We start from the raw sequence: 23,812 nt of genomic DNA, 5'->3' as shown, positions 1-23,812 counted from the left end.
CCCCGTTCTTCTGGCTCAAACTACTTCTATGTATCAGGAGTAAAGGCCCGAGAAACCAGGATCATGTATCTTCAGGCCTTAGAGCCCTGCGCTGTCCGATTGTAAAAGACAAGATTCGGATAAAACTTGACTATTAGACATTGAAATGTATCTAACTGTACATGTCTCGAGTTACGTGTTTGTATCACACACATTGGTAAAATGCAGCTACTGTTGTGTCTCCTGTGACCAGACAGGCTATAAATGAGTAGGCAAGAAATACATGTCTTACCTCCATCATCAAAGAGCCAGTAGACATCTATGTTGTATTTGCCTTGCTTGGACTGAAAGACTGTGCTTTTTTGCTCCTTATTAACTGCAAGGTCCTCGTCGCGCAGATGTGCATCTGATAAAGGAGAAATGTAAGTTCCAAACAGCGTACAAAGTGAGAAAAAAATATAGAGTCTTGGGTAGGTGCTGTGCTGAGACAAGCTTAAGTGAGGTGAATGTACAGGTGCAAGAAGGATGAGCTACATTTTCAAAGCAAATCTATTGCACTGGTGTAGGTAAAGAGAGAGAGAAAGGATATCTATTAAAACGGACAGGTGAGAGTGAAAGGCTGATAAATAGAGAGTTCGCACAGGGAGATGTAAAACACTAATGGCACAGCACATTTTATATCATACCAGAAGGGAGCGAGATTGATGGAAACATAGAGACAGAGCAAGCAAAATAGGGAAATGAAGAATAGAAGTTTCAGGGAATATACACAGAGATTTCTGACATTGTAGGTGATTTGGAAATTCTCAACTTGTCTGTGCCACCGTGATTATGAAGAATCAGAAAAAGAGGGCAATCATGTAAATTCCAGCACATAATGCCCACCAAGAGGCTCAAGAGCATCCTGTGTTCAATAAGTACAGAATTCATTTTACCATATTTGTTTTCTATGGTTATCTGCACTCAGATTTGGATACTGGAGTGCCTAATCCCACAGATGACCCTTGGCAGAGTCCATTAGGAGTGATACCCGAGGCTCCACCCACTAGACAATGGATCCTCTGTAAATCTAGAAAGTGTCTCCAGCGTTTAGAGTGTCTGAGACTTTGCAAGCATACCTGGGTTGGTTGGCTCTTCCTTTTCTTCACCCTCAGAAGGTATGTCATTGTCAGAGTCTTCAAAGGCAGGGTTCACTGGAAACAAAAGGAAGGGTGAATATGACCTTATGAGACCTCAGAAGCCGCAGCAACATTTGCATCCTTGTCACTCACTTATGCCCCAATGTTAAAGTGTTCAATGTGTCTCTGCTTAACACCCTTGCCTGGGACTATGCTACCCCCACAGAAACTACAGTAGGTTCCAACTCCTGTGGACCAGGAATGCTATAACCAAGACACATTGCAGGGCGAAATAATAAAGTTATGTATGTATTTTCTATGTTTTTATGCGTTTCTCTGTAAGATATCTAGAAGTGAAAACAATACACTATACCGTGTTACAAAATATTAAAAAAATCAAGTCAACGTACGCCACATAGCACAAACACCAATTTATAAGTGCCATACTATTATGTAAGTCTATGCAAAAAGCACCAGCATACTCGTCCTTGGCACTTAAGAGGTTAAACAACTAGTAATGCAAATATCAAACAAAGTAACCTTGTTTAAGCAAGACTTACTGGTTACGCCTTTAAGGTCCATTCTCTTCTCAGACAATTAGACACTGCAAAACCTTGGATCACTCATTAGCTAGTTTACAGACAGCCAGTGCGGTTTTCACACTACTTAACCTTAGAGGTCTTCCTTTAGGCATTATAATGTAGACAGAACAACATTAAATAGCCCATGGCAGAACATAAATAAACCATTAGCCACTTCCTGCCAGCGTGAAGTAGAAATAGCCAAGGGAAGAGTGCCTACTCTTAATCTGATTAACATGATTTTAGCAAAAATTATTCAACTTCAACCAAATGAGGTACTCTTTCCAAGACTATTTTAGACACAAGAATGAACATTTGAAGTAACAGACCATTCCTCAAACAACCCTTTCACAGTGTTTGCTATACCATTGGTGGCTCTTGAAGATTTGTCCTCTTAAATCTCATTTTACAATAGCTATATTGTTGCTGTATAGCTGTCTAATCAGCTGCAGGATGTCTGAAGTAGAGGACAGTCTAGTGAGTCTAGGGGAAATGACCGGAGAAATCAATTAAAGGCTTTTTTTAGATCAACAAAAAGGGCAAACTTAATAATCAAAAGGTCTAGGTGAGAGGCTTGGTCCAAGGTTCTTACATGTCTATTGAATCTGGCTTTAACGTAAGAAGTAACCCCATATTCAACCTGGAAGATTTTTTAATAAACTGTGCTGATTTTCAGGTACAGATCATCCAGGAGATCTACCATCAGTATCAAAGTCAATGGGGACAAGCTGGAGCAGATCTCGGCCTATGACTACCTAGGCATCCAGTTTTTTGAGAATGGTTTTTGGAAGGAGCATGTGTCGAAGGCAAATTTGAAACTGGAAAAATACAGAGAGGGCATAGGTAAATTTTCATCATTACATGGTGGAGGTGCACTGTCGCAAGTGCTGCATCTATACAGGCTGCAGGCACTGTACAGGGCAGAAATCTGGGGCTACACCAATTCAAACCTCCCTGTGAGTTTTGTAAAAAAATATTCTAAAATCCATGCTCATCCAGCCAAAGGGTCCTCCTGGTGTAATTTTGCATATAGAATGTGACCTTCAGCCAATATAAGACATCATATCTCTTAAACATTATTTTTTTGGATACATTTATGGACTTCTCCAGCTTTAACATACTATAGATCAATGCTGACAAACTTAATGTCTTTGGAAGGCAATAGTTCCACCCCGTGCCTAAAACATATTACATTTTGGCTACGTAAATGTAATTTGTCTAATCTGTGGGAACGACCATCTGCAATGGTGAACGGGTGCTTGGACCTGGTCAAAAAGGCAAGTATATATAGGAGTGCACTAAAACTATGGTGTTATCCTGTTTCAAACTCGTGTGCGGTTGCCCGTATCTCAGTTGTAAGGACGACTTTAGCTTTGAGCCTTATCTCGGCCTCATCCAACCACCTTATGCGTGATCACTTTTCTTAAATTTGTGAGCTGGCACTTTGAAAATAGCTGCTTATACTTAAAACTGGTCCCAGAACAATACAGCTGCTTGTTTGATCCGTGGGGTCCCAAATGAGACAGTGTCCCACTTCATGCTGCTGTGCCCTGTATTTGACGCATTAAGAGCTAGATACTTACTACCAATGTTCACACTAAACGATATTCACAGGGTAGTAGATGTGTTATATTTTTGCACAACACCTGCTAAGCCTTCTGTGGTCCAAACTGTGGGGATATACTTGCACAGGGCATGGTTAACGAGAATGAGAGATTTTAATGTAATTGATAAAGAAATGTCCTGTGATATTTAACTGTTTCTTATTTGTTTTAGCTGAAATTTATCTTCCACATTTTTAAATAATTCTGAAATTTGTATAAAGTATGATGTGTGCTTTGATGGTTCTCTATGAGGGAATAAAGCTTGTTTTGATTGATTGATATTGAATAAATGAAATTGTCTTGTAATTACCTATAATATTATAATCTCCTTTCTTATATAGGCACTATTTTTCCAGTATCTGGACATTTCCGTATTCTATTTATTGCTTTAAAAAAAGTAAAGCAATGGTAGCCAAATAAAAGGTTAATTTTGGAATAAATTAGTTGGCATTTGATCCGGCTAAGGGGCTATCCCTGCTTTCTTGGCAACCAGTGCTGGCCTCCTTTTATCTAATGAAAAAACGATGGAATCATCAGCACTAGTGCTGATATGCTTCACCATAAGCCCATTTGGACCAAAGGTTTCTAATTTGCCAGTGCTATTCTGGTAAACAATACATTATTAATGGCTGGCCCTCGCTGCCCTAATTCTAATTAATTCTCTGGCAGTAAGTACTGAGTAAGGCATTTCTGCAGTCTCTTTCAAAACAGGATTGCACTAGGGTTTTTACAGGCACAATTGGCTTGATTATAAAAGGCTTCAAAGTATAAATCACTATATAATAAAGTCCATTATGAGGTGAACTGTGATGGATCTTTGAAGGCTCAAACGAGTAGGGGGACAAACTAATCTTAAAGGCACGGAGGTGCAGTGCAGGTCCCTTACCTTCAAAAGGATTCATGCTAATATTGCAAGGGGTGGGTGCTGATGTTACTTTTTCAAAGGAAGCATAACTACAACTATCTTGTGTTGTATCTATATAGGGACACTCTGCTTGATCAGAACAATCTGTTACCTGTCCATGCAAGCTGAAATACCGTATTAATTGCTACTAACCCAAACTGTACCTCTAACTCCTTACAGATATCATTGTTGTCAACCTGTGTGATTTGGCAGCAGCACTTCAAAATGTTTAGACAAGGCCTTTTACTACACAAAAAATAGGATCATCAAAATTACCACTATCCTGACTATTGCAGTTAAACACTTTTCCTATGCAAGCTGTTGGCAAAGGTCTGCAATAAGAATGGTCCTCTACTGGCAGTTTGTAGTTCTGTATGCTCCACCATGCCTAGTTAGATCCTTTTTATACTTCATATCTCGCTTTCCAGCATTTTTAACTGCATGTTGGACCAAACCGTGGTACCTTTATGTCTTGTGGCCAGTTTGTAACATTAATTTATCCAGAGTCACTATCTTAAGTTTGACAGATAAAGCTGTTGAGAGGTAGATGTATATGTCTCCCATACTGTTTGCCCTCCCCCAAATCAATACCACACAGTTGAGAACCGTTACTCAGTAAGACAACTGTATCACCCTTATCCCAGGCACGAACAGCACAAGATGTACACGATCTAAGCTAAAGATGACATGAGTGACCAAACTAACATTATGACAATATTCAAATGTGCACTGAACATGAAGAATGCGTACATTGGGTAACATCTGCACTTATACATGAAGAATATTAACATAGCCTCCATAAGACATGAAGAATATTAACATTAGAAATGTATAATAGAAACACAACAGTAGTTGGCAGCCATCTTTCCCAAAATGTAAGCCACAACACGCTCCTCATTAAACAAAAGGCTTCAGTGTTTCATGACAACTCAAAATGCTGCAATCATAAGAATACAGATCTGTGCAGAGCTCAGGCAGCCAAGGTTAACGCAAATTAAGGGAGGGTCAGAAGGTTGTAGTGAAAGCACTTGATAGCAATTCACAGGAAGCAAGAAGGATACTCCCAGATTAAATAAGGTTTTGTAAGAGAACAACCAGTCTGTGTAAGCCAGGTGCAGGACAACAATAAGCCAAAAGACTCCATGAAAAATAATTCGAGAGTGTCCCCAGTGGCACAAGAAAACATAACACTTGCATCAATACTAGCTAAATTCCAATAAATAAAAGGTGAAATAATTTCAAACACAGCCCCATCACACATTAACCATAATTGGAGAACACTGTCTATTCATTGGCAAAAAAAAACAGATAGGACACCTCCCTTACTCCTTACATGCATCCCCACACACGAGACACTCAACAATGGCCAAATACAAATCGATAACCCTGGCTCAAGGCCTAGAAATGAGGGATGGTATCCTCTTTAATTGAAAGGAAAGCAGTCCGTGGACCTCTCTCCCCCTACTCCTGTCAGGCTCATGTCTTGGCGACCTGTCTTTTGTGCAAGGTTGGTTAGTAAGCAGTCAACCAATGAAAATCTCTAATGTTACACTTTGCATGAAGCAAGGTGCCAGCCAATTACATATTGCATAGATGATTCCTTTTCACTTGTTATCAATTTAGAGGGGGTCACAGGAGGAGCCACCAGACAAGTGTCACCGAATTAGAAATGTTACCCCTATAGAATGTATATGTAGTCACCACACTTAACCAATCCCCGTACCACGTAGGTTTTAGTAACTAAGATTATGGTATGATGTCTGCTATGACAAACGTTGAATATTTAAACCACTGTTTTTGATAAGCATGTCCAGAGCACCAAGAATTCAATGTTTGTATGCTATCCCTGCTTTGTTTTGATGATAAGAAAAGCCGGATTTTGTCTTGAACTTTGTCTATTTCCATTAATGAATGCGGTTTGAGCTGGCTCCAGAATCTCTGTGCAATTTGGCACTTTGCAGGCCGTCTTGACAAACCTTGTTTATTTTATACCGGAGACATCTGTCACTGTGCGAATACAGTTTCAACCTGAATTGCAGAACAATGTTTGAAGTTTGTCGATGAGGGAATATGCTTTGTTTATTGGAGTCACTACAGTGAAGGGTATTTGTTCATATGATCAGTGGATGAGTATAAAATGTACACAATGTATGAAAATTACAAATACATTAAAAATAATATAACTCTTCAGTTTTAGTAAAGCAGTAACAAAGAAAACGTAGGTCAAACAGCTCAGTTCAAATGACCCTCTTGATTTTTTGGTACTCTGATGTTTCACCCTGGTCGAGAATGTCACGTTTGTAGATAGGTGATGTTTGTGGAGGTTTTGTTTAAGGGACACTGGGCCTTTCTCTTAAATACCTTGACTATGAATTGTGAACATTCCATATATCGTGTTGCTCTATTATACTTCTACAGGTTTGTGTGTATTGTGTTTGTACCCATTGCCCTTCTGCAAGTGTTGGCACTTTAGACAGGCTGTGTTAGCTAAGTACCACTCTAAAGCAGAAAGTGACATGAGCTAAGATCTAGAATTACTGACTGCTTCTCCATTTGACTGCGTTGGTAGGGATATGTAAGAGCTGAAGGAGCTTAAGTGTAGTGATCAAATTGGTATGGTATGCAGTGAATGAAATTGTTCTCCAGAATAAAATGGTGCTGATCACAGAAGGACCTGTGGCAACTGCTATGGGATTCATGTCAAACAGACACGTTGACAATACAATAGATTTGGTTGTAGGGTAATGAATGGGAGACTGACTTTGCATTACATTGTTAACATCACAGGAAACGTACAGTATGTTATAATGATCACAAAAAGGGTTCAATGGTTGCAGTACCATTGATAATGTATTCAGATTCTTGGCATGGACACATGGATTCTTAGTTTTTTTTACTGAAGTCATGTGACTTAAAGCCTGTTTTGAAGGTGTTAATGGTGGAAGTGGGTCTTATTCTAGTGAGTTCAACAGCATTTGCACCTGTTGTTCTACTTTCCCCAGTGAAGCCACCATGATTTCATATTTAAGTATACAAATATTCAAACAAAAAAGGCTGTGATTTCAGTAGTGGGCCCATCAAAGTATTGATTTACTGTCCTAAATTCAAGCATGTGATCAATAATATGGCTACGTAACGCATTCCTGCATATAAACAGTCAGTGGTGACAAGTACAGCATGTAAATAAGGGCTTGTGACCTTGACCATATGGTAAGTGTGCTTATTTCATAATACTCACCATGGGATTGAACTATTCTGGACATGTCCAAGCCATCCTTCATCTTCAATATACATACGCCATAGTTAAATTCAAAGGCATCACTGTAAACACAAACACACACAAATAAACAGCCATGATTTACCAGACCAAGCATGTTACTTGGCCATTCGAGTGTCATCATTAAACATGCTTTACTCCAGATATGAAAGAGGTGAGTATTTAATATGAGGCATAGTCTCAGGATATGACCAAAAGGCATTCTTGATCAAAACCATGGCCCAGTTTGGCTATATGTTGAGCACATCTAAACATGCCTTCATGTTGGTCACCATGAAGCTTCTTGGTCGTTCAGTGAATAAAAGAGTACTCTTTCATTTGCTGTAGATTACAAGGTTAGAGAAGGAAAGCAACTGATGAACAGGCTCCACTATTGCACGTAACCCGAACAGTGTAGAAATGTGTGGGCTGCTCTGACCCCAACAAATCAAGTCATCTCTGCACTGAAAATTGGTCTGTGCTCAAAATTGTATTTCGAAAATAATGCTAGCTTTCTTTTTGGGGCAAATGAGAATTGTTCGCTAAAGGAGCCTTATGCAGATAGTCTGATTTTCAACATGATGGTGTTGTCAGGATTTTACAGGTCTTGGTGAGAACAAAAGGGAGCAGTGGCAAACGTCTTAGTCGAGTCCACCAGATCTCATTTAAGGTTTCCTGTAGAAGACTACGCAGCCAGCCCACCCCACCGTGAACAAGAAAATTGAATTGTGTAATAAAACTCACTGTATTATTCCAATATATTCCTCCAGGCTCTGTGTGGAGTCTTGCTGCCAGTTTTTCTTGTAGCCCAGAATAAGCGTATTTGGCTTCAACCTTCCCAGTCCTGATACCTGAAGAAATAGGAGATTATTTAAAGAATATAGGCATACATTAGCTATTGGATCAACATTCATCTATGAAGACAAATTAATCCTAAGGACAGTGCTTCATATGGATCAAAAAAGGAATGTGTTGGTGTTAGAGGAACTGATGAATACATTCAGATAGGTGAGGCACAGGTTGGTTAGAATTGACTGTTTTGTGCAGACGACTCACACCATAACATGTTACTACTCCAGCTCAGCAGTGTCTTTGCATCCATTCTTGATAACTGCTTTGCCCAAATGGAAAACCATATGTATGTCTCTCCATGCACCTACTACATTTCTGACCTTCCCAAAGGCTTCTTGCTGTTAGATGCACTGGATCAAGGGTAAGCAATGTGTGGATGTCCATGTGTTTTGGCCTATAATTCCTAATAGTACTAGCCAGTATACACAATGTTAAGGGATTACAACATCTGGAGAGCCAAGCGTTGCTATCCCCTGCAGAAGAACATATCTTTACTCAAGAATATGGACATGGATCTATGTAAAAGAGCTTCACATAAAATTAATGTTACAATTCAATAGACCTGTATTCCCAACCATATATAGGTACAAATCAGAACAAATAAAAACTACAGTACTCCAAATAAAAGTTGTATGAGTCGTGTGCTTTTAAAATGGAGGCCTATATTTCACCACTGCCTCACAATTCACTTACAGTGTGAAATATATACCTGTTATTATGTGTTATAATGGAATCCGTCTTTGGATGGCTTGTGTTTCTGTGACTGAGTGTCCAGGGAAGCAGTGGGGTAATTTATCATCTAATGCCCCGAATTATCATTAACATGATGAAGTTGGCACAGGTAGTATAGCTCAGTGGCAATATGCTCGTCTTGGAAGCAATAGATGCAGAGCAACATAGGTTTGAATCCCGGGTCAGCGCTTAGAAACCTCTTCCATATCAAGTGCGGTCTAATTAACAATCAGTCCTGCCCACACAGACAAGAGGTGTGTTTGGAGGAAAGGTGTTATGTTTATGAGTGTAAAATCAAACGTTTAATCACTGATATGATACAAACTGAAAGTAAATTGTGAGGCAGTTGGGAAGGGTCTCATTCTTGATATCACACTAACTCTTACAGCTGTCATTTGGATTAATGCAGTTTGTACCTGTTTCTGGTTCCTATATTTAAAAATGAATGGGGATATATGATTCTGAAACTATTGCATAAAGTTTATGTGTAACCTTTGAGTAGATGTATTTCCGAATTAACCAATATTGCTATTGAATACACCATCTGTAAATAGTTAAATAATAAATAGCGCAGTGGCTGCAGTGTTGCCAGTGTTCGTAGTCCATGAACTATGATCAAAAAGGGAACATTTAAGGAACCGAGAGAATGTGTGTGAACTGCGTCACTTCCAAGTTCTACTGTAAAAGAGCTAATTCAGGATTGAAACCAGAATGCCTTTGCAGACACAGATGCTGCTTATTTTGAAACGATTGGCATACTCATAATTGTATATTACTTTCCTAAGAGAGGCGGCAGATATATGTTCAGAAAATCCCCAACCAAAACAGTTCTGGAGCTGAGTCAAGTGGCCCCGAGTCAAGCAGCAGAAAGGGCCCCAAAGTAATTCCCTGGACATTCATCATTGTAGAAAAGAATTGTGAGAAAAAGATCATTCTCTTGCGCCACCGTGCGGCCATGGAATTACAGGGCCAAGTATAATAGCTCAGCGGGTAATGTGCCAGACTCCTATCGAGATAACTGTACATTCTGCAAGCAACAGGTTTGCACACCAGAGAAACAACTAAGCCGCCCAGCATGTCACAGATAATAAAATGAATGGGTACCACTAATTTGGAGAAAAGTAACTATTTGTATTCACAACTCCACTTCCCCGTAATGTTAACGTGTTTAAATTAGGAATTCCTTCAATGATTTGCAGTCTTTGCTAATCAATAGTCTTCCTTGCCAATAAAACTGCCCCTTGGGTTCATATAGTCATAATAATAAAACATTGGAATGCACCGGTTTGCAAGGATCACTAAACTGGTGTGCTACCATGTAAAATAAATATGAAGCTGTTCATAATGCTCACCTGCATTAGGTTCTTGGCCCCCGATTGCAAGTCCTCAGCGGCGATGCTGGTGTAAAAGGAGCGCACTTTGCGTTTGTTCAGCCACTTCAGATGCCCCTCGGAGTCAGCGATGTTCTGCCCTCCCTGATAGACAGAGAAGACTTTACTAAGGCACATCATCATGAAGAACCCTTAAGGACACTTCCCAGAACCAAAATGGGGGATAAAGGCTCCCTAATACAGCTGGAAGCGTATGGACATCTGGAAAACTAAAACTTAGATTTACAAGCCACAGCAATACATCTCGCTCCATTAAGGCTGATACGAACATAGTGTGATGGCCTAATACATAAATTAAGCTTAACTTGCATGGATATATTTCAAAGTGCAGGGCGTCATTGCCGAAAGGGAACGACAGAGCTTCTGAGTTAGGGATGTGAGATGCGTCGACCACATAATGACTGGCAGGATGGCCTGACCCCAGGTTTTTTCTAAATGAGCTTTATTACATTCTCAGCCACCTGAGACCAGCACCATCCACCTTTGCAGAAAGCGTCTAATGCTCCTTGATGATAAAACCAACCACAATCAATAATATACGTTGCCAGGAATCACTGCGCTTCCAGACTCCACCCAGTCTGGTTTCCAAAAGAATCACCACCCTTTCCACACTGCAAGATGCTGCAGCAAAAACAAACTGCAGCAGCAAATGGCGCACACACTATGCGAGGCTTTCTTTTGCTTACCGTAACCACGTTTCCACAGATCATCAGACTGACATTCTTTGTGATTGTCCCAACAAAATCCACCAGAGCAGGACGGAAATTTGGAGGTCCGGTGAGAACAAGACATTGAGGGCTGAAAACACAGAAAGGTGATCCTTGAATGGCTGCATTGCGACTGAGATGTACATGATTGTCTAGGCACATCCTTGAAGAAATGATTTTGGGGCTCCCTAGAACTTTGGAGATATTTCCTATAGTAATGCTGCATGTGTTATCGCACTAGAATGTACAGTAAAGACATGGAACATATTTCTTTTCCAGAGCTACCACATTTCAAAATTACTTCATGTCGGTTTTGATTTAAAAAATTAAGGGATGAAAATGAATATAAAATAGCACCAGCCCACACAACTGGTGTCCCATAATGGAATGAGACATTAACATTTATTTTTTATTTTCACTTATTTATTTATCTTTATTTATAGTTCAAAAGAACTTCAACACATGTTTTATATGAACAGTAAAACAGTAAAAATTCACATAACTCTTTCACAAAATTAGTGCACAATTAATATGCAATAAATACACACTAAATACGCACATCATTTCATATATATATATATATATATATATATATATATATATATATATATATATATATATATATATATATATATGTCCTTGCGATTTGCCCATATAAAAGCTCTAGAATCATCACCTTTTAAATACCAATGCTCAAGGTTTAAGAATAGCAGATTGTCCATATTGCTACTTAATTCGGGATTTCATTTGCCTTCAAACCTTCTTCCACTCATTTGCAAACCCAATAAAGTGCCAAGTGCATTTCATTGGATTCTAAATTGAGACAATACAGCCAAGCATCCTTAGTTTTAATTGGTTCGTAGTTGTTAACTCTCTCCCCCTCAAGTACATGTAAATAGACCCAAGGGCCGGACCCTCAGTCATAACGTAACAGAATGTTTTAGTGGTGACCCTTCTTGCATTGTGCATCTCCATTCATGGTATCAAAGCTACTTAAAGTTTCATCCGTTTGCGGCTCTCTTTCATCTTTTGTTTCCCCAAAAGCACATGTCTGCACTTACAGGAAAAAATGCTTGTCATTCATGAGAAGACAAACAAGATGATTGTGCAGTTAAAACTATGGACACATACGTCTAATGTTGCTACTTTATCTCAACCAATAATCATAATGTGTCTACCACATGAGGCATTGCAAAGGTACTGCATGATGAAATTGCCTCAATGCTCATAATAAGGATATTTGGTGCAAACTGGTGGTATTAGAAGTACTCATGTTCCTACCATCACCACATCCTTGTACATAATGAACCCTGAGGTATTTCAATAATGCTGCATGGCATGAATTCCTCAATACCCGCGACGAGTATTCTCGATAAAGTGGGTATGTTATTTGAAATACTGCTTGATTTTGCCATCACCAGCATCCTCATAATGAGCCCCGTGCATTATTAAACCCTAGCGACCAGCACTCGCCGGGAGTTACTTGTTAGGGACCTGCAGCAAAAAGTTATGACAAATAGCAAAATAGCAATAGAATAAAGAACACCTTTTGGCCACACACTATTAAATAAAAAATGCCAATGTTTACTTTACTCTCTCAGCCCTCTTAATTTCGGGCTAGCTGAATGTCTGCAGTACTTAATGATGCAGTTTACATGTTGGCAATGGTATGCATTGTACCCTGGTGTGTCCTTACCGGAAGTTCTTGACATGGTCCTCCACGCCTGTGAGATTCACTGAGTAGGTGAGTGCCATGCTATAGGTGCCTGCCTGGACAGATGAGCCCCAGTTAACGTCTGCATGAAGAGGAAGAAAAGAGAGTGAAACTGCAGTGCTGGAAGGGTGGAGAAAAAACATGCAGAAGAATAGTCTATAATAGAGCCGCTTAGATTGAACCCAGCCACGTTCATTGCCAAGGACACAGAGAATAGAGATTGTGAGTAACAGTGCAAAGTGGGAGGTGAAGTCTTAAAGGTCACCTGACAATGATAACATCTGGGCAGATGCAAGGATGGAGAGACAGATGCATGTCCAGCAGAAATGTTGGTTTGCATGAACCCCTGTGCACATTAACTTGGAATGCATTATCTAGGGTACGGTGCACAGTTCTGAAGGCCGCATTTCCAGAAGCATAACAACGGATAAACGGAAATGGCCAGCAGCCAGAATGGTGGGTGTTTTAAAGCGCATGCTGTGAGCCATTTAAACACGTGCATAGTGCAGGAATGTAAGGCAACAAGCAAACAAAAGACATCAATTTATTTGAAAAACATGATAGTTCAAAAGGCTAGATCAGCAGGATAATGCTGGTAGAGGAGGATTTCATAAAATGAGACTATACTTGACGACATAGTAGTACAGCAAAATGCCCACTATTTTAAATAATGGATATTGAATACATAGAAAGAGCAAAGGCACAATTATCGACAGGTAAAACTAGTAAAGAGCAAAGCCACATAATAGGTCAAATGAATACAGATATCTCATCCAGATTACAAGAGAGTTGCAGTTGTGTTCATGGACATGGAAGCACAGAGAGAAGAAGCACACGCAGAGATAATGGACACAAGCTATTACTAAGAACTCAATCTAGGGAAAAGGGACAACGTGTAGGCCTTTCTCTCGATACATGGTGGGCATTTTTTTTACTTTCTTTTTCTTGAGTTGAGAAACGGTTTGCACGCTGTTTCTCAACTCGAGAAAAATACTAATAGTACAGTGGTACAACATGCCAATAGAACCCTCACGGAGGAGGGGGGCATTACCTGTCTCGTAATCCCCCGGGGCTTACATTAAAACCCTCACTTTGCTTGGTTTTGCAACGGACGCCACGGGGCATTACCAGACGGGTAATTCCTCACTCCGAGGGTTCTATTGCTTAAATGTGTTACTGAATCCGCTGTGATCTGCTCTTGCTAGTACAGGCAGCTTCACCGAAGACAGTACTGACTTACTAAAAAATGTGCAACTTAGAGGAAGCTTGATGCCTCGCTGTCTTAATGCCACCTTGAATTAAACTGCCCTATCTTTTAATTTGCCTCATGAAGATTGCATAAGGCCTACCAACATCTCATGCAGAAAATGCAGACAAAGACAAATATTAAAGAACATGGCCTCATGGGCATAGATCTGTAATAGTCACACAAATGCTACCAAAACATGGCAGCATTTGTTAAGGGTAACCTCAGCTGAACCGAAATACATTAAAGTGCTACTGTAACATTGATAACATATCCCTATTATCAAGATGAGAAACATTCAAGCAAATAATCGCACACATATTTAAATAATTTCCAATCCTTAAATCAATTTCACCATGAAGAACGTAACATTCACTTCTGAGGCACAACAGTAAGTGTCAAGAAATGGAACAATACAAACATCCTTATATGAAGGCCCACAAACAACAAACTAGATAAAGAAAGCTGTCATGTAATATTCAGCCAAACAACCTGATTTCACCGCAGATTCTGGGAAGAGAAGCCAAGGCAGAAACCACTAACTCTATTTAGTGCTGCGTTTCTATAAGCAGATTCTGCCGATTGACAGACATAGCTGATAACTTCACTGGAGGGGTCTGTCATCCAGTATATTAGCCTAAACATGATGTTATAAGCAATGATAAAATCAATTTGCAACTATGTCCCCAACCAGAGAAATATTAATAGTTCTCCAGGCCTGTCAGATCCGTAAATAAACACATACATAAACATATTGAAAACCATATGCTCAGTGATTTGGGCGTAATTGAGGGGTCCACTGAGTTCTGAGCATTTCCTGTCTTTTTTATTGAATGTCAGCGGTATCACAAGCAGGATGGCACCATTGTAAATTGTTGGCAATTAAGTTTAAAATGTACACTTTATACATTGTGAAAATACCATAATCCTTGATTTCCCTTACTTGGCTTCTTGTAGGTTACATATCCCAAAAGAAAACCGATAATTGCCACCGCAATTAGGGCTGCCCACCACGTCAGCAGGAACATGATAACGATTGAGACCACTGCACCAAAGAGTGAAGTCCATTTGTTGTAGAAACGGAAAGAGGGTCTCCAGCCTGAGAGGGGGAAAAAGTAATTTGCATCAGCTGGTCAGATTTAAACATTCACCTATCAAGTACAATGCCAAAGATGCATAGTCATGTGGATGAAAAGGTGTTTTACTAGTTAGACAAACACCAGATGGGGTAGGCCAGCCGGGGATGAGATGGTGGATGGATGGATTATAGTTGGATGGATGGATGGCTGTATGCAAGTGATGGGTGGATGGATGAATTAGAATAGATGGACTGGCAAAACGAAAAGTAAATTCTGATACAGTCATGACTGTTTTTGCTGACCCTTGAATTCTGGATACCTTCAAGTGTTTTCTTTTTTAATTGTGGGTCCAAAATGTATCACAACTCTAAAGACACCACAAGAACCTCGCGGAGTTCTGGAATACTGTTCTGCGTTGTCAGATATGGTTCTGTACTGTCATTCCACTGCATGCTTTCCCTCTCTCGAAGCACACGTTTTGCTGTATAGTGCACATTACAAATAACCAATAAATAAAATGTGATGAAAGGCTCTTCATAGCACCCGCATCGTTTCCAGCCCTTTCTGAGAGTACCAGGGTCAGGGCTATAAACACAAGCAATACAGCTTTACTGCTAAACCGGGAAAATAGAAATCTACACAAACAAATCAGCCTTCGAAGTGTACCCTATGAGTGTGGCAGGGCCCCATGTTCTGCTCTGTTAACTCTGCACACTAACTGACATTCAGCATTCTGTTTCAAGGCATAGGGCACTCCTTGTTTAACACTTTCCCTCCAACATTCTTCCAATTACACACCTGGAGAGTTGGTCACGGTCGCATGAAAGCAGCTGAAGTTGATGAGGGCGTAGGAGCAGAGGAAAAAGTTGGAGATGATCGGAGCGATGGTGTTCAGCTCAGCTGTCAACAGAAAAGAGAACATGGCATAAATAGCTATGAATTCAGATATGGTGTATGCTTGTGCGCAGGTTTATCAAGCTCTAATCTATTATCGGAGTACCTAAGACTCTTTACTGTGATGTGTTTCGTCTTAATCTTAGAAATAAGCCTACCATAAAACTATGTTAGTGTTTGAGTTATTTTTTCAGAAGGTGACACACCTGGTTGAAGATCAACTTACCTGGACCTTTTTCACCTGTGTTTAGCATGCCTCCGACTATGCAACTTTACAGGGGGCAGAGCTGATTTTGAGATACACAGGTGACTATTATCGAAACATTTTTAATGGATATTGCTTTTAAAAAAGAACTTTGCCCAACCAATGTGAATGGGGATTTGGGGGCTATTGCAAAATCCAATACAATTCTACCTCTATGATAAAGTTATAATGTTGAGAAGTATGGAAAACACTGTTGGAGTACATTTATCGCAGTGCCTTCCACCAGGGTTGAAGACAGGCAGATGTTGTTGTCTAGTCACCTAACCCCTGGCGTCAAAAGGAATCAGGTAGTGACATTCTAGCTTCCTTGCTGATGAATTCATTCCCATTTTACTGTCTACTCCTGTATAGAAAACAAACTCTAGCTTACATTAGCTGCCTCCTCATCCTTGTGGAGTATCAGTGATATGGTGATTGGGAGAGGGCAGGGTGGGGCTGCCATCCTTGTATCAATCTCTTGTTGTATGTACCTGCTTGCACACAGTGTATATTTATGCCCATTACTGCCAAGTAGACTAATTCTTTCTCTAAATGGAATTTAGTGATCAGGGATTTTGATGTGAAGTAAAATGGTAGAAACTAATTTCACATAAGGAAACCCAAGGGAGAAGAAATCATTTTCCAAAATCTGAAGTGAGTATGTAGGAAAAAAGGGAATTTTCAATCAATGGGCTTCATTACGAGTATGGAGGTAGCCCCATACCGGGTACCGGATCCGGGTTCCAGGAATGGGGAATTACCGGGCCATGCCGAATTTGGCAGGACCGGTAATTCCCATGCTCAGGACCCGGACCCGGTACATCTCCATTCCCATTTGAGCCTCTATAGGGCTCAATGGGAATTGGGAGGATGTTAACAATGGGCCCATTAATGACGGGCCCGTTGTTAGCATCCTGGTCTGCTAGCGGATCCTACTAAAAACACCTGGTCTGACTCGGCATTCCAGAACGGGACCCGCTGCAGACCTCATAATAGGGCGGCCCAGAATGAACAGTGCCAGTCCCTTACTGGTACCGTTCATTCCGTGGCTGCCTTCCTAGTAATGAGGCCCAATGTACCCTAACAAGAGAAACAAAATTTGAAACTATGAAGAGTTTAAAATACTAAGCATGAGTATTGTTAATGCATATTTTCGGCCCCAACAAAATGGTAGTTACCCCATAGCCGTCTGCATTATGCTGTCAGGTTGTATTAGATGCTTCTAATTGTGTTCCTAAGAAGGAGTCTCAATGTCCTCTTGTGCTTACTGGATCCCAAAATATATGTATTTCAGAATAATTATGTGACTAAAGATAATTCCAATAATATCCATATAAACAGGTTTGTCAAAGTTCAATGTCATTTTGGCCTAACATGTGTCATGTGTGATAAAGATCATGTGCTCCTCTTCTGGGGCCAGTTGTGAATTGAGCAACTCCTCCAGTGGAAAGTGTAGGTACGGCAGATAGAATAGGGAACCACTGAGTGTGAGATTAAAGAAGGGGATTGCTTTGAGTTCAAGTCAAAGATTCTGAGATAATTAAAAACATGTCTTTCAGAGATGGGGACAAAGGCCTTTCGTTTGAGGTGAGAGGTCTTAATGATGGTCACTTGTGTGGAGTCATGGGTTCCGAGATCTAAGTGTGGTCAAAATTGCATAAGTCTCTTGCTTTCGTAGCTCTGATGGAGTGACTTGTTGAAAAATATTCATGGAGTTATGCATTCAAATGTTTTAATAAACTAAATGATTCCAAGGTTTGGTAGCAGGCCAATGGGCTACATGTTCGGGGATCAGAGATTTAACAATCTTAGTGGGAGTATGGGTTCTAAGGCTTAAGTGGGGTTTATGTATTCAATGGAGAGATGCTTTTCCATAAAATAAATCATCGCATTTTATAGGTTTCCTTGGTTCGTTGCCAGACATGTGGGCATCCCACATGAGATGGTTGGCCTAAATCATTTGTAGCTCATATATCACCTAGGGTCACCTATCTGATGCCAACTCACCAATGAGAATAAATGCAATGGCAATGATGAAGGTCAATATATATCCTCGAATCGGCTCGTTGTTCTTCCCATAGCCTTTGCCGAAGAAGCCGATCACTGGGTAGAGTTTATCCTTGCACAGACACTGAAAAGAGTAGGAAGTATTATTCAGAATTACTCAGGGTTTCAACACAGAGTTTTACAAAGTTAATTTCATTCACACTCATAGGGCCTCATTACACGGATGGCGCTAAGGGATTACCGGCACCGGTAAGGGCACCGGTGCCGGTAATCCCTTAGCGCCATACTACGAGGTCCCTCAGCGGGTTCCATCCTTAACTTGTGGCCAGACCACACATTAACGAAGGGACCCGCTGAGGGAGATCAGGGCAAATAACGGTTCCGCTAATAGCGGTACCGTTATTTGCTCTTTCCCCATTCCCATTGAGCCCTATGGGGGCTCAAATGGGAATGGGGAAGGTCCTTGGTGAATGGGGAATTACCGCCCCGCCAACCTTGGAATGGGGCAGTAATCCCCCATTCACCAAGGTGGAATCAGTAAAATACCAGCGGCAACCATGGCGCTAATAGCGCCATGGTTACCGCTGTCTGTGTAATGAGGCCCATAGTCTTTTATATAGAATACCATTACAGTTTGTTTAAGCCACATAAGCAATCTAGGAATTCACATTTTAACTTGACCTGTGTAACTCTATGCCCTAGATGCAGAAGGTAAATTGCACCACAGCAAGAAAGCTGGAAGTAAATAACTGAGTGGCTAGCACTTTTCTAATCATAACTCTCTCTTCCTTTACACCCTTTGTTTTTATTTACGCTGCTTACTCCTTTGCCTACAGGTCAGTCATTATGAATTAATCTGAGAGAATGAATATATATATCTAGCTACTGTTGTTTGCCTTTAAAGGATAATTTAGTGGGCATGTGTTTTTCAAGTTCTCCATTGAAATCAATCTGAGCCCCATCGCTTGGTGAAAGATGTCCGGTCTCTCGACAGCTGAACGGTTAAGACTTTAAATCAAGGACAAAAGGCAGGATGTTTCCCTTACCTCAGTTCAGCTCCTGTTTTACTACAACTGGCTATAATGTAGACTCTTTGGTTTGCAAATCTCTATATATCCTTTGTGTAGTCCTCCCCATTGACCACTATATGTGTGAATGGAGGCTGTCTAGTACCACAGGTATGTGTGACTTACCTGGAAAACCTTTGGCGCTGAGACGAGACATGCCAGAGCAGAAGACAGGGTTGCTGCAAAGATGCCAGCGGTGATGAGTGGGCTGAAGGCTGACACCATGCTCATAGCCTATAGGAAAGAGGATGCATATTTTTGAGGAAAGAATTTTTGAGAAAAGACTCAGCATTTGGTCATAGAAGCAAATGCATAAGGAATCTTCAAACTATTGTCCACGGTTCACAAACCTGAATGGCAATATATACCAAGAGTATTTAAGAGACGGAGAGTGCCTCCTGTGCACCCAGCTCCCATACCAAGCTGCCCTGAACTGCATGCATGCCTCCCTCCTATTCCAATTCACAGGGAAGGCATAACATTGCCAGTGCTGTACAGCTGTTGTTTGCATCACTCAGACTAACATCCCAATGGACTGAACAGACAAGACTTTCTGCAGACATTCTAACATGTTCTAAAACATTGTAATAGAAAACACTTTGTACCATGTACTTTCAAACCAAAAACCCCAGCATTCAACACAGATGCCAAAAATGAAGAATGTTGAAATGCGTGCACGACTAGAACAAACAGGAACACATGTGCAATGGATAGAACCTAACACACTAAGGTACCTTCATCTAAAAGCCATCCACACAGGTAATCAGAGCATCAGACGAAAGGCCAGCCTCTATTTTGCATGTTCAAAATCCTAGCAGGTGCGACTCAGCGCTTAATCCTTCTAAGGTTGATAATTTGCATACCACCCATTGAACTGTATAAGCGTTAGACCTGTGATGGAGTTATGTCTCGTACTAATCTAGATACCTAGTAAGGCAATTCTCTCTGACATGTCTGGGTAAGATCTCACTATCTCTAGCTGACTATAACCCCGCAGGTTGTTATAGACAGACGTTAGTAGTGGTACATAGAGGTGTAGCACAACCATTATTCCGCGCCATGTTCATTCTTCACTGTCAAAGTGAAGCTAAACTCTTTGGTCTCAATTGATCGACGGACTTTGAAGTGAATAGCCAGGCAATTGATGCAGGATCTACATCCACCAGGAATTTATGACTTTTTCAAAGCAAATTAATCTTAATGTAAATTGATCACTGCCTGTGAGTTCAGGATGACATACACTAAAAGGGCTGCATTAACCATTGGTATCAGGGGTGGTGAAATGTAATCAAGGAGACACAATCAGGGGTTACAATGTATAGGTAGGCCACATGCACAGAATAGGAAGCAGAGCTGCACTTAACAATTATAGTGTTTGGCAGCTAAGTAAATGTGAGTGGCTTAGAGCAAAATAAATGGAATTGGTGGTAACACTGGTCACTTTGCTAATTGAGTAATGACAGACCAGACATTGACAAAGCTGTGTAAGGAAGGAGGGTGCAATCAAAATAGATAGAATTCATCAGCATTTGCACCACATTGGCTATCATACTGCCACTGTGCATGGTATACGTTCTCCACTAGGATTAAACATTATTATAAAAACAAAATGTCTGCCTTGTGATGTGCGCAAATCCAAAGTTGATGTTGCAAGATTACATATTTTTCAAGTTTAGCTTTTTGGTTACTTAGGGGGGGGGATTTACTCCAAATTGAAATTGATTCAAACCATTTGATACTGTAAAATTGCACTTGCACGTCAATGTGTAGCTACATTGTTCTTTGCAAAGGTTTTGGGGGTACAGCGCTATATCCAACTCACAGTGCTCTGGCCACTTCTGCTTCACTGTATTGGGTGGACATTTGGGGATTGGGTAATTTAGCATGCCTTGTCAGAGAGGAAACTCAGGTTTTAAAACAACCTGTTACCATTTCCCCTGATGCGCACCTAATGCCCCATGACACTTGGATTTGGTCTCCGTAGTATCAGACATGAAGCATTGTTTAAGCCCCTTGTATATTGGATTCCAATGAGGTGATAAGGTCTTTTGTTAAGTACAGAGGAGCACTGTCAGTTGTTCTCAATGCTGGAGGTGCCTCCTGCCTATCCTGGGTCTGTCCTATGAAGACAACTTCAAATGTCTTGTGGAATAGATTATGTTTATACTGATCCTGATAAATTCAACTCAGGGACCTGAAATGTAGGTAAGCTAGCATAAGAAGACTGGGCACTCATGGAAAGCATGGACACTTCCCGAGGCAGTGTACAGGTGGCTCACCTACCGTGCAGAAAAATCTAAAGTAAGCTGACCAATGGCATCCCGTTGTTTTGCAGACAGGTGTTTTTTCGAAGTAATTTTCAATGAAAAGATTACTTCGAAATAATTCATCAAAATATTAGGGTTGTTAAAAAGGGTGGGGAGAGGGTTGGAGTAGGGATAGTAGTATAGGGAAGGAGGGGCTTGGGGTGAGACCCCCATCATTAAAAAACATGTGTTGAGGTGTTTTGAAGTAATTTCTTTGAAAGAAATTACTTTGGAAAAAACGGTTGTCTGCAAAGGGACCTAGAACCCTGAGAAAGTTGCCTCACTCTTGTGGAACCAATGTTATTTACGAGGGTAGCATGTGAAATGTTGTTCTGAAACCCTACCACTTGCTACATTTCAAGTGAATTGAAGATTAGGTAAAAATATAATTCTGCCCACCTTGCTCTTCTATTGGAGAAGGTATGTTACACGTTTAATTCTTCTATCCATGGTATTATGCAATGAGGAAAATATGGTTATGTATGATATTGAGATCTGAAGGTGTTTTAATAGCTTGGACTTGAGTGGCGGCTCGTCCATATGGGCAAGCAGGGCACCGACCTACCAGCACTCTCGGCCATTATTGAATATCCAAGCCAGTCCAGTGTAAATATGGAGCGCTGCCTCAGCTGCATTCTACAACTGACGGAGCACACCTGGGCTGGCTTAAACTGTCAAAAGGAATGGCTGGTCACCAGCGTGCATGTCCAATGGACCACAAAGGCCATTGGTGTTTTGCTTCTCCAGCCATGCATGACCCATTGGAGATGCAGGCTCGGAACTGCACCTCTGAAGGTGTGTAGGGGTCACATATGTGCCTCCCCGCATATGCAGGCTGCTTGGGGCAGTGGTTTGGTTGTACTCTGGGTCCTACAAGCATGTGCAGGAACCACAGAGTGCTTTTTGCTTCCTGGTTCCTATTCATGTGATGCAAGAGCTGGAGGACCTCTGTGTTCCCTGGATGGTCGGTATGCAGTGAGGAGCAGAGTCCAGACTGGGACTGAATATTAAGAAGAATGTATTATGCGTGTGTGCGTGTGCGAATGAATGAATGAATGAGCGAGTGTATGAGGTACAGTTGGGTGCTGTGTGCGTGTATGTATAGGCGCAGCATGAATGTTATGGAAATTAGCAAATTGTTGCCAAGTGTGCACTTGTAATCAGTTCAAGGATCCAGGACAAATGGTCTTGGCACTTCAGAACCATCCGTTTGTCACCACATTTCCTCACCATCTGCACCGAAAACAATACCACTGGTTGAGAGGCCTCAGGCTCCTTACAGAGACTATTCCCGCCTGGCTGATATTAGCTAAGAGCTAGCCCAATTGATGCTGTTTTTTTTGTGTGACCCAAGGCACCTCTTATCTGACTGCATTTTCCAAACATTTTACACCTATAACTATCTTAGTGAAAGTATAGCTCATAGTTTCTGTCAGAAAAGCCCATTCTTGATATCTCTCAGCCAGCCGATAGACATACTGCATTCTACTCTTGCTGCTGGGGAAATTGCTTGCATAGTAAGTTCCCACCAGATCAGGTTTTCAGTGCTTATTGTTTGCACCTAGTGCATTTCCCGAGCATCGCCAAATGTTTTTAATTGAATGGGAGTCTTACCTGGTATTGGTTCGCAAGGCCATATCGGCAGGTTTCAGATTCCCGACAGTCAGTAAAATTCCAGCCATAGTAGCAACTGAGCCCCACGCAATCTTCAGTTTCATTGAGAAGGACAGTATCATTGAGGTCACCAGAGGCATCACGCACTACACAGGATCCTAAAAATACATTATATGTGAAAGGCAATTCGCAGACATTGTATGTACACAGCAGCATGGATGAAATCAGAGTGCAGAATGACATACATGAAAGAAGGCACAAATGCCGTGCCATAAGATACACATTAACATTGATATATACAAAAAAACACCACCATCGTTGAATAACTGAGAAACTAGATTTCACTGTGGATAGCATGAACAATGAAAGCACTTGTTTATAGCTGATTTAAGGAGTGTAATGTCGGTGTCAGTTGAGCTGAACCCAATTCACAATCCTCTGTTGCACTACTCCCACCTCAGTCCAGGTGTGTATTTACTGTACTATTAAATATTGTTTTTTATTTCAATACCACGAC

At 40.8% G+C, this 23,812-nt stretch overlaps 1 protein-coding gene across 1 annotated transcript in view; it reads right to left on the bottom strand.

Moving 5' to 3' along the window:
- The window catches only part of LOC138520126 (solute carrier family 12 member 3-like), a 47,596-nt gene that overhangs the window by 11,165 nt on the left and 12,619 nt on the right, over positions 1-23,812 (bottom strand). The window contains exons 10-21 of the mRNA XM_069632623.1: positions 23,296-23,453; positions 19,502-19,609; positions 18,309-18,432; positions 15,962-16,063; positions 15,028-15,183; positions 12,821-12,920; positions 11,080-11,215; positions 10,379-10,492; positions 8,187-8,293; positions 7,425-7,507; positions 1,098-1,172; positions 272-385 (exon numbers count right to left, since the gene is read on the bottom strand). Coding sequence (XP_069488724.1) covers positions 272-385; positions 1,098-1,172; positions 7,425-7,507; positions 8,187-8,293; positions 10,379-10,492; positions 11,080-11,215; positions 12,821-12,920; positions 15,028-15,183; positions 15,962-16,063; positions 18,309-18,432; positions 19,502-19,609; positions 23,296-23,453 — 1,377 coding nt within the window. The remainder of the gene's footprint in view (positions 1-271; positions 386-1,097; positions 1,173-7,424; positions 7,508-8,186; positions 8,294-10,378; positions 10,493-11,079; positions 11,216-12,820; positions 12,921-15,027; positions 15,184-15,961; positions 16,064-18,308; positions 18,433-19,501; positions 19,610-23,295; positions 23,454-23,812) is intronic.

Source organism: Ambystoma mexicanum, chromosome 13, assembly GCF_040938575.1.
Source record: "Ambystoma mexicanum isolate Mex_15411 chromosome 13, UKY_AmexF1_1, whole genome shotgun sequence".
NCBI lineage: Eukaryota > Metazoa > Chordata > Amphibia > Caudata > Ambystomatidae > Ambystoma > Ambystoma mexicanum.
This window is presented reverse-complemented; position numbering and strand designations above follow the sequence as displayed.